Consider the following 11,939-nt stretch of genomic DNA (forward strand, 5'->3'; position numbering starts at 1 on the left):
CTTTTCACAGATTTCAGACTTTTCCTTTCTCCATGGAAGGGAATAGAACACCATATTCACATATGCTGTACGCTTTGGGATTTAACAAATGCCCATGAATTACTGCCTTTAAGTCTTCTAAAGGTTTGTTAATGACTCTAAAGACTTGGCAACATGCATGTCTCCAAACAAATCTGCTTTACTCAGTTGTTATAAATCTAAAATTGGACCTCTCTAATTCCTGTTTCATCAAACAAGAGGGTTATATAGACTCTGAATCTAGGTAGTCATAAATTACCATGTCATTAGGACTGACCTCTGCTTTCTTGTATAGCTGTAATTGTATTTAATTCAGTGGAAGCGACCAGATACAGTATCATTGTGGTAAGGGCCCTGACTTTGACTTTGTAAGCATTTTCTAAAATTCTCTGTCCCTAATACTGAAGTGTATTTTTAAGATTAAATTAAACATTTCCCTTTCTTCTCCCCTCTTGGAATACACTGATGTATTTGGAGGGGGAAAAAGTCACTAAAGCAGTGTAAAAGCTGGTCTAGTTGCAAAAGCATGTTCTTAAAAACGTAGTGTGAGTGAGTTTCATGCAAACCAACTCTCGCATGTCTAAATTGACCAGACTGGCATACGATGTCTGGAAAACATTATTACTAAATCTGTTTCGCAAATGAAGTTGGCAGACAGAAGTCTAAATTAGAGTAATAATAGTACATTTTTATATTTATTATTATTCCCAGGTTGCAGCTACTGCACCTCTTACATCAGTGGAATTATTGCGATTTGAGTATTAAACACTTCTCTTTGGGATTGTGCAGGTGCAAATGAAAACAGCTGCCATTGGCAGAAACTGAACTGCCTTCTGATTTTAGAAGGTTGCTTTTTTACTTTCAAAGCTGGTGACTTTAAAAATAACATCAGACTTGAGAAAGTTGCTCCCTCTTTTACAGCTGCTGCTTAAAGCAGAGCCTTAAGCATCGGGACTTTGTACCAAAACGTTGCATGATTTTCAATTATGAACATCTAGATTGGTTTAGCTCTTCTAAAAACATAATGAAATAAAGCTGTTTCTCTGAACTCTGCATTATTATTACTTTTCCTCCTTTATTGAGGGTTATGATGTGGCATAGAATAGGCTTGTCCCCATTAGTCTTTGCATCTGCTGGAAGTGATAGACAAAGCAGCGTAGTGGCTTTACTGTTTTCTGATGAATTTTATCAAGCTGGTAGTGCAAACCACACCACGAAGAATGTCATCGCAACTGCTGCCTGTGGAGGATGGGCAAACTATTATAGAAGCTTGTATCAGAAGTAAGCTTGCGTGTTCTGAACTTCCACACTGCCACGATTTGGGCCTCACTCTTTAGTAGCCCTCTGCAAGCTCACTGTTTTCCACTGCTCTTTTCCTAGGTGCTTTGTTGCCTTTGTCCATGCACAGCGAGCTGCTTGCAGCTCTCCTGATAGCATCAGTTTGTGTTTTCTGTGCCCAAAATAGGCTTTGCTTTTTTGAGTAGCCTAGCTAGTAATTGACTTTGAAAGGTTCTCCTCTCTAAAGGCAAAACCTTAATTTAGAGCCTGCTGCTAGCGAGTAAGACTGAAAAACGAGTACCACGGATATTAATTTGTATCAGGTTGTCTTGACTTCTTTCAAGAATGCTTATAAGTGTGTTTAAAAACTTGGTCCCTGCTTACTCTAAGAGTATAAATCCCTGTGGAAACACTCGGATGCATTCAAACATTAATTAACACTTAATTCTGAATTTAAAAAAATTAAAATACTGCAGTCCTGAAGAGGAATGGGCCCAAAACATATGTGGACCTCCCTGCAGTGAATTACTGATCTGTTTTAATGCAAAGCAGCTTAAAGTACTTCTCATTCTGCATATGCTTCTCTTGTCCCCTATTGCAACTTCAAAATATATTAAATTCTCAGTCTCTCCCTGCCTTTTTCCTGAAATCTGGGAGTGTGGAGTTGGCTACAAATACAACACTTATCTTAAAACAGTGAAAGTTCATTTTTTTGCCTACCTCACAGCAAAACTCATTCTGAAAAGCTTTATTAATCAAAAGTGCTTCTAGTTTTATTAGCTGTTTTTTCCACAGTTCTATAACACGGGTTTTTGAGTAGTGGGTTTTTTGTTTCAGTTTTTTGAATACAGTCAGAAGATGGCTCCAAGAGTTTAAGAACTGGTTTACTATTTACTTTTGCTAGGTCCTGTGAAAAAGGGCAAAGAACAAAACACGGAGCGCAGCTTTTTTCTCAGAATGAAGTGCACACTGACCAGCAGGGGAAGAACAGTGAATATAAAGTCTGCTACGTGGAAGGTAATGAATACAAAGGAATACTTGCATAGGTTGGCAGCTTCCTTTTCAGATGTCATAACTTGCATAACTTGCTGTATTTCAACATTTTCCCTTCACGTAACTTGAGCTGGAGTTTCAGTAAGTACTTAACTAATTTAATGATTGTGCTTCAATATGCTGAATTTTAATGCTGAGTGCATCGGGATGCAACTGAAACAATGTTTTAAAATTTGTTTTTCAAAAGCCTTTAAATTAATTCTCCACTTTAAATTAGAGGTTGTTCACTTATTAGAAATTACAATTACTAAACGTTTGTGTAAAGCCTCCTCTGAGAAAATATACTTGACACCACTTGCACTGATACCTGATTCCTTTTGATTCGGTATTGTAAGTACGACATCGAGGTCTCACAGAAGGACTTGTATGTTTTTCTTTCTGAAGTTGCTGGCTATCCCTTTTGTAGTAATCAGAATAAAAAGAACCCAGTCTGGTAACTGAAATGAATGCATTTTCTCCTGTGGAAAAAATGTAACCTTTTACTGTATGAAGTGGCATTACAGCTCAAAATATTCTTTTTAACTTGCTCTTGATCAAACAACTTGTTTCTTGTTCCTCTTTGCTGCTCTATGTAAACAATTTTACTTCAATGTTTTTAAAAAAAAAAAAAACAAAAAACAAAAAAAACGGGGGGAGGACAGAAAATGCAAAGCTGCTCATCTTTTGAAGAACACACTTGATTTCTCCTTTTAACATCTAAAATGGAGGCTGCTCCTATTACCATAGCTTTCAAGTTGGCTTAGTAGGATGCCTTTTGCTGAGGTAATTGCTTACCAGTGTAATTAATGTAACTTTAAAAGAAGAACAACTGACAGAAAAGCAGAAACTTCTAGCGTTGCTTCTGCAAACACCAGAGAGGAAGGAGTTGGCAGCCAGCGAACTGACTGCAGCCTGCGTAGCGTGAGGAAGAGACCTGGCTGTGCTTTAACAATCAGATGGAAAGGACTGCTGGGTTCCTGCTGTTGATAGCACAGCGTAGAGAGGTGGGGAGGAGAGAACTCCCTCAGTGGGTGCTGATGGAAGTGCAGTCTGTGTGGTTTGAGAGAAAACAACCTGGTCTCTTCTGAAATGTAACTGTCCCACAGGTACTGCACTGCACCGGGCACATCCGCGTGTACGACACGTGCAGTAACCAAACTCACTGCGGCTACAAGAAGCCTCCCATGACGTGCTTGGTGTTGATATGTGAACCTATTCCTCACCCATCCAACATTGAGGTCCCACTGGACAGTAAAACGTTCCTCAGTCGTCACAGTCTCGATATGAAGTTTTCCTATTGTGATGAAAGGTAAACTACATATTGTGCTTAACAGCTGTGCTCATTTTGAAGGCTTTGTAGGGGTTGTATGTGTGGTGGCTATTGTAGGACTTAGGGAGTAAGACTGTGTAAAAGCATAACTTGATTCATCTGCAAAATGGAGTTGTTGCTGGGATGCTTTGGGTTTTACTAACCGATCAGGATCTTTTATGTAAAAGCTAAATTCTTAAATTTAAGCAAGATGTAGGGTTATTACTTGAGAATAATACCACTGCCTGTTCAAACTGGCCTTCAGTAATGCGGTAACAATTAAATTTAAACAAAAAAATCATTCTGGACACTGAAAAAGATGGGAAGGATTTTAAGATCCTTGAAGATGACTGAAAAGAGTACATGTATAATATTTGTCAAGCACATTTCCTTGCAACACCTTCTTCCCCACCCTTTCCTCAGGAGATCAGCATCTGCTGGCTCCAGTCAAGAAAAAAAAGCTCTGTACTTTTAATGCAATAACATCTGCAAAAATAACATTTTCTGTTAGAAATCACAGATTTAGTCTAATAAATACTGCTCTTACTATTATCTGGAAACTTCAGCTTGACAAATTTGAAAAGCAGAAGTGAAAGAAATCATTGGCCTAAGGTTTTCTCAATTGGGTATTACTTGTTACTGCTTGCTAAGACTTTCCTTTTATTTATACCAGAAATTAATTTCTTAATTAGTTGCTGCAGCTAGATGCAAGGTATGTTAGTGCACGTTATTTTCTGACCTCTGCAATACCTTCACCTTTGTTGGATTTGTGGTATCACAGAGAAAGGTACTTATTTGGTCACATTGTGTGTGTAACATAGGGCAAAGAAAAGGACCAAAGAAATCCTTTCTTCTAGTTAGCACTGCCCTCTAGGGGCTGAAGAAAATACTGTTTCCTTTGTAGACAGTGGGAAGAACAAATCGGATTCCTAATTTGTCTTAGCAGCATGGTTAAAACTGTTAAAGTATATCTTTATAATTTTATTATGTTCTCACATTTGTGTAAGCTGTATATTCTTATCCACAAGTAGCTTGTCTACCTTTAAGCAAAAAAACAAGGACAAGAAAGCAGGAATATACATAATCCTGTCTATCATGGGACATGATTAATACATATTCAGTCAGAAGTAAAATCCTATGCCTGCTGAAGCTTCTCTTTTAAATAAGCATTAAAAAATAGCACTTCAAAATGAACTCACGCTAAACCACCATTGCTGCTAATGTGTATGGGAGAGATTCTTAAGAACTCTGTGCATCTACAAGCATCCATGTGCTCTAGTATTTTCACTGCTCAGTGTCTGCTTCTACTTAGCAACTTCTCCCTTGTCTTAAAGAATTACAGAGCTGATGGGATATGAGCCAGAGGAACTCCTGGGTCGTTCCATCTATGAGTACTACCATGCGCTGGATTCTGATCATCTGACCAAAACGCACCATGATAGTAAGTGAGAAGATATGGCACTGGGGAAAAAAAAAAAAAAAAAAGGGTTTTCTTTTAACTGCAGATAGGAATCTGCAGAGAATATTTATCTTGAAAACTGACTTTCTTTTCCTGCCCGTGGTTAAAGCTGATGTCCTTTCTTTTTTCAGTGTTCACAAAAGGGCAGGTGACAACAGGGCAGTACAGAATGCTTGCTAAACAAGGTGGCTATGTCTGGGTTGAAACTCAAGCAACTGTTATATACAACACTAAGAATTCTCAGCCACAGTGCATAGTATGTGTAAACTATGTGTTGAGGTAAGTTAAGTGGATATTGCCGTTTTTGACACGATTTCTTTGAAGGCTAAGATTCTGATGGCCCTGCATCTTTTTTTCCCTCTGTTATGATGTTGCTATGTTTTTTTCTTGCCAATTAGATTTTTACTTAAAATACTGCTAGTCAAAGGATTAGCAGTTGCATTTAAAAACAAATACAAAAGCCACTTCTTTGATCTAGTGATGTCACTTGGAAGATATGAAACATCTGAGAATTTATGTGCATTCTATACATTTAATATTTGTACACAGTCTGGAGCGATTTATTTCACTAATCATTCTTGCTGATGCAGTCAGAGCAGCAATAATGGTATCTCAATCCTATTTATCTTCCTCAGGATTCTTTTAACTGAAAGCTTCAACTTAAAGCAGACTTGTTAACTATTTTTCTGCAACTGTAGAGTAGTCCTAAGTTTTTCAAAAATTTAGTGAATGTACTAGTGTCAGTCTGTCACCATATGGTACATTTGTTTAAAACAAAGTTGTTTTTTTATGGAAATCTGCAATTTTCATTGTTTTTTTTTGATGCTTTCTGAAAAGTACGTCTATTTACTTATTACCTTTTTATGGCACCAGAATTAGTATTTGCTTTGTCTATTACATATGAGGAAATATTTTTCGTTAGCTTTTAATCACTTGCAACGTACAAACCATTAAGGCTGAATTTTAGCTGTGCATTAGTTGTTTTTTTAATAATCATCTTCTTTTCTGTCTGGCAGTGGAATTGTTCAGAAGGACTTGATATTTTCCCTTGGACAAACTGAGTGTATGCTGAAACCAGTGGAGTCTCCAGATATGAAAATGACCAAAATATTCAACAAAGATGACCTGGATGATACCAACAACCTTTTTGAAAAACTTAAACAGGAACCAGATGCTTTAACTGTGCTGGCTCCAGCTGCTGGAGACACAATTATCTCTCTAGATTTCAGCAGTAATGGTGGGTGTGTGTTTAAATTGGAGAGCATGCTAATTAGTAAAGCTAGTGTTTTACATTGAACTTCAGAAAATAAGCTGAGTATCACTGCCTAGTGATATTTCAGCCACTATTGAAACTTAATGAGGTCCGCAGACACGCTCAGTATTGTTACTTAGGTTGATGGTCTCTTTTAATTTTTATAGAGTCTGATGAACAACGTGATGAAGTTCCTTTGTATAACGATGTAATGCTCCCCTCATCCAGTGAGAAATTGCAGAATATAAATATGGCAATGTCCCCACTACCTGCCTCTGAAACTACAAAGCCACTTCGTAGCAATGCTGATCCTGCACTCAATAGAGAAGTTGTATCAAAGCTGGAGCCAAACACAGAGACACTCGAACTTTCTTTTACCATGCCTCAGGTGCAAGAGCAGCCAACCAGCCCTTCTGATGCAAGTACCAGCCAAAGTTCACCTGAGGTTAGTTACGTAATTTGGATATGCTGTCATTAAAATGTATGTGCTGTGTTGGGGCTTGTAGAGCAAATCTAGTTAAAGATGCAGCCAAGGCATGAATTTTAAAATTATTTCTAGGTTGTGACTTAGTTAAGCTCTGAGGAAATGGATAAATTTTCATAGGCAGAATTATGTCTTCATGGAAGCAAGTCTTGCAAATGCATGCAGTAGTACGTGTCACAGAAGGAAGAAAAGCTTGGGATTGGTCTTTCTAGAAAAGGATGAGTCAGAGTTGACTCCTGCAAACAGCAAATTACTTGCCATAATTTACTTGCAAAGGGTACTTCTGTGCTTCCCAAATGGGGTGAATTTAAATGTATACAGATAAATGTAAATGTCTTCCTCTCCCATTTTAGTTTTTGTGCAACCACAGGTTGGAATTAAGTTTTACATTTGTACACTTTTAAGACCACCTGTAAATACAACATAAAACAAGGTAATGACAGAAATTTAAAACTGCATTCAAAATGTTTTCACAGCCCAGTAGTCCCAATGACTATTGCTTTGATGTGGATAATGATATGGCTAATGAGTTCAAACTGGAATTAGTGGAGAAACTCTTTGCGATAGATACAGAAGCAAAAAATCCATTCTCTACTCAGGTAATGTATATTAACTTGAAATCTGCATCATCTTAATGCTTATTCTCAATGTTCTTCTTGCTTTCTTAGAATGCTTTCAGAGACCTCATTCTTCTTTTATGGAACATGTTACTAAAATAAACTAAATAATTATTCTAAGGATTTGGTAAAAAGAAGAGCCTTAAAGGAGCCATGAATTCAGAGCTGAGATGTTCTGACCTATGCGTAAGTTTTACCTCTTTTGTTTTCCAGGAAACTGATTTAGACTTGGAGATGTTGGCTCCTTACATCCCGATGGATGATGACTTCCAGCTACGCTCCTTTGATCAGCTATCTCCACTGGAAAGCAGTTCTTCCAGCTCCCAAAACGCAGCCACTATTACCATATTTCAGCAGACTCAGACACCATCAACTACTGCTGATGAAATAAAACCAGTGGCAGAACGTGTGGATGATGTGAAGACGCTAATTGTTCCTTCATCTCCTGTCCACATAATCAATGACACGAGTAGTGCCCCAGCGTCACCTTACGGTGGGAACAGGAGTCGAACTGCATCTCCAATCAGAACAGGAAAAGGAACATTGGATCAGACAGAAAAACCTTGTCCAGGAACACCCAGTTTGCTAACAGTCACTCTGAATAAAAGGTATTTTAAAAGCCAAGCTCACTTTCAAGGAATTTAAGAAATTAGATACAAAGTGCTTTTAAATACTGCAACTGGCATACGATGTATTCAGCGTTCTGCTTCAAAGTAGATATTGATATGTTGAAATCCAGACACTTCATGCTATATTTTTGATATGCTGATCTTCCCTAAAGTTAATTTCTCAGCAGCTTTTTTGCAGTAGCTCTTACATCTCATGTAATAGGCAGCTACTGTATGCCAACTGCATTAATAAGTTTATTTTGCTTTTTTATCTGACATGCAACCATTTAAAAAAAAATGCAGTAGGCAATTTAGAGGTAGTTATACCCACACAGTATTTCTGATATTTTTTTGTCCGCTTCGTTAAGAGGTAAGAGTCATCTACGGTCTCTGTGCTACACGTATTACTTTTAAAATTAGCTATAATTCATAATGACAGATGAAGGTATACGTAGCACATTTTTATGATAGAAAATTCTACAAAATCAGAATGTCAGACCTTTTGATACACAGAAGCTTTATCTGTACATAGAAATACTCACTTTCCTCACCCTTCCCTCCCTCCTTCCTGTAGAAAATGAATTGCTGAACTTTTATGCTTTGTTTTTTTTCCTACAGACTAAATTTTTTTTTTTGCTAAAACTCATTCTGAGCTTCACAGCAAGATTAAATGCTAACATTTTCTATGCTCATAGACAATTGTTGAAATGAGTCAAGTTACAAAAGAAAACTAGTATAGTTCATAAATTCAGTTTTGTCATATTGTTTATAAGTATCCACAAAAAAAGAATGGCTTGAGGATAGTAGAAACGTCTTAACAGCCTGAATCAATTTTTCTTAGATCTACTGCAATGGATGAAGAACTAAATCCAAAGATGCTAGCTTTGCATAATGCTCAGAGAAAACGAAAAATGGAACATGATGGTTCACTTTTTCAGGCAGTTGGAATTGTGAGTTTTGTTTTACCATTTTAAAATATTCACTTTTAACCTTGCAATTTCTGAATCGAGGCTTCAGTGCAGACTCCTGAGTTTAGCTGTTGGTATGCAATGGACTCTTGGGATCAGAGATGATTGTTTGGGCATGAAATTCCCTCCTATATGCAGATACTGGTTTTTAGTTCTCTTACTGTCAGTCATTTAAAAATGCCCTCTGTACCCAAGCACATTTCTTGATTAGGTAGGAGATGCTCATTTGTGAAATACATGCAAGGAGGCATGCTTCATCTGTAGAATATGCACAAATGTAAGGCAAAATTGTCGTTTATTGTCGTTTGTTCCTGGTTTCAAACTCAGTTTTTATATCTGTGAGTTCTGGACAGTGTTCTTAAGTTTCTTCCTATCATTTCTCCATTGAGACTGAGGTTGCTTTCTTTTCTTAATTTGGTCAGATAACAACCGTCAGATAACAATACCATCTGATCTATAAGGGAATAGATAGAATTCTTACAATCTGGCAAACTTACATTACTACCACTTCCATTTCATGCGCTGTCTCTCTAGTTTTAGTATGTGATAGCAAGTACCTCATCATAGGCTAAGTAACTCAAAAATAAACTTTTTAGATTTTCTTAGACTTCTGTCACTTAACTTGGGCTATTAAGCTTGTTGCCTTCTATAAGGGTATTTTGTCTCTGAGATCTTTGACACCTACTGTAATTTCTTAGTATTTTGAAACCTTGGGCTTTGCCACGTACTGCATCTCTCCTCTTGCTTTCATTGCAAATTCCCACTTCTCTCAAGTTTTTAAGTGGTTAGTTCTTAGTTCCTCTACTGCCTTGTAGCCTTTGAGATTCTTTCTTCCTCTGGTGATCCATCTCCTAGATGTCGTCATCCATCACATCGTACAGTGCAGGGTGGTTTTTCCTCTGAATTATGAACTATTCCTGAGTTAGCATTCTGGTTTGGGAATGCAACAAGTCACTGTGTATTGCCTTACCATTGGCCTCTTCTGTGAGAGCTGAGAAAGCATTCATACATCTATTTTTTTCTATGAGCCTAGCAGACTTCATTAAATAGCAAACAACAAACTGATGCCGTTGTCCTTATTTGTTAAATGCTTTGCAATTTTCATGCATGTTGTTCTGTTGCTGCCAGTAGCTCTTTAAGAATTCACAGCTCTGCTAAAAATTTTATTGCTTTTCATTGCCGCCTTCTCACGCAGTGGTGCTATGGCTGTGATATAGCGTTGCTGATAGATATAAAATAGCAGAACGCAAGCAGTTTTATATTAACTCCTGTAATGGACATACACTGTTATGTTTAGTGCCTTTTTAATGCTTATAGGTTCAAATTTCGTTCTCTGTAAACCCTTTTTTTTCCTGTATGTGACAAAACTTGTATTTTGAAGGCTTCTGCACAGTCAGAAGCTGATTTTTTTTCCATGTAGCTGGGTCTTACTGACATTACTACAATCAAGTACTTCTGTCATCTGGCTTCTTTCTCCAAAATGGATTTGAGTTTATGAACTAGTCCTTACACATGCATAGTAAAAAAATTAGATTAAATCCAGGCTGAACTGGGATTGTGCAAAAACTTGCCGTGACTTCCAAGAATGAAAATAAGCAAAGACAGTACCACTTTAGTTTGTTTTTAGAAAGCAGGAGAATTAGACAAAGGCACAATGTGTTATAATGAGATTATAAATAATGATCCAAATTTCCAAAGGGGAAAAATGTGAGTTATATGTCTTGATACGGAAGGCTGTATTGCATTCATAGTTTAAAAAAAAATAAAAATTTAAACCAGGAACAATGTAGGTGACTTACCTTACTATGAAATGCAGCTTTTAAGTTGTTTAACTTCTATTATACAACTGTCTTTTTGACTTGCATGTGTTTTATAACCTGAAATCACGTCCTTTACTATTTTAAGTGTTCAGGGTAATGGCAGCATTCTGAAATACTTTTTCTTCTTTTGCAAGTCACTACTACTAACAAGACACAGTTTTGCCGATTCAGACACTGTTGCTAGCAAACTTGTTACTAAAATGGGGCTTCTCCTTCCATCCCATCTTCTGTTTCAGTGGTGGCTTTTTCTTCCTTGCACTAATTATATGGAGCTCTTAAAAAAACCTTTCTATCTCCATACCTGGTATGCTGCTGCCAAAAGACTTATGTCAAGGTGCTGTATCTGCAATAGAAAGGCTTGGGACTGCATTCCCCTCAAAACTTGGATCAGATGGGTTGGTGGCAATAACTGGAGTGCAAGCAGAACTTATACCTTAAATTTAGATAAAATCAACCAACCACGGTTCCTGAATCTCCTGTCCACGCTGTTAATTCCAGTGCAGAAAACCATTAGCGACTTCAGTGAAAACCTGATGCTTACTCACCCAAGAGCAGTGGTAATTAAATGGGTGTGTGTGTGTGTACATGTCCACGCTAACAGCATGGTAGCTGCTGATAACCAGGATTTAGTAATTGTTTTGTGTAAGGGAGGAGACCTTGAAATCTGATCCTGTTTTCTTTTAAATAAAAATCTGATTCTGTTTTCTTCTAAATAATCTTCAAGGGCAGTGTACTTGGAAACACATTCTCCCTAAATTCTGAATGAAGTCCCCTTTAAATTGTAATAATGCCTGCATTGGTAATTAGTGGCAGAAACTGCTGGTTTGGAAAAGGGATGTGGAAGGCGAGAAGGATGCAGCATTCAATAAAGAAGTTTTTTTTTTACTTCTTTCTAGGGGTCTTTATTCCAGCAGACAGGTGACCGTGGAGGAAATGCATCGCTTGCTTGGAAACGTGTAAAGGCATGCAAAACAACTGGTCATAATGGAGTGGAGCAAAAGACAATCATTCTATTATCAACTGGTTAGTATCTTTTTTTAAATATGTAGAGGATGGGAGGGCTGCGTGGAAGAGAACCGAGTGACAAAAACATA

The 11,939-nt window shown here is 37.4% G+C and overlaps 1 protein-coding gene across 8 annotated transcripts in view; it reads left to right on the plus strand.

The window, feature by feature from the left end:
• HIF1A (hypoxia inducible factor 1 subunit alpha) overlaps window positions 1-11,939 on the plus strand; it is a 65,892-nt gene that overhangs the window by 48,950 nt on the left and 5,003 nt on the right. For 7 of the 8 annotated variants that reach the window (XM_038179947.2, XM_038179948.2, XM_027459124.3 and 4 more), the window contains 10 exons: window positions 2,201-2,313; window positions 3,435-3,637; window positions 4,972-5,078; window positions 5,228-5,375; window positions 6,113-6,333; window positions 6,516-6,793; window positions 7,309-7,431; window positions 7,663-8,057; window positions 8,899-9,007; window positions 11,742-11,868. In XM_038179947.2, coding sequence (XP_038035875.2) covers window positions 2,201-2,313; window positions 3,435-3,637; window positions 4,972-5,078; window positions 5,228-5,375; window positions 6,113-6,333; window positions 6,516-6,793; window positions 7,309-7,431; window positions 7,663-8,057; window positions 8,899-9,007; window positions 11,742-11,868 — 1,824 coding nt within the window. The remainder of the gene's footprint in view (window positions 1-2,200; window positions 2,314-3,434; window positions 3,638-4,971; window positions 5,079-5,227; window positions 5,376-6,112; window positions 6,334-6,515; window positions 6,794-7,308; window positions 7,432-7,662; window positions 8,058-8,898; window positions 9,008-11,741; window positions 11,869-11,939) is intronic. The other variant, XR_011809425.1, reaches the window with a different exon arrangement.

Source organism: Anas platyrhynchos, chromosome 5 (genome assembly GCF_047663525.1).
Source record: "Anas platyrhynchos isolate ZD024472 breed Pekin duck chromosome 5, IASCAAS_PekinDuck_T2T, whole genome shotgun sequence".
Taxonomy (NCBI): Eukaryota; Metazoa; Chordata; class Aves; order Anseriformes; family Anatidae; genus Anas; species Anas platyrhynchos.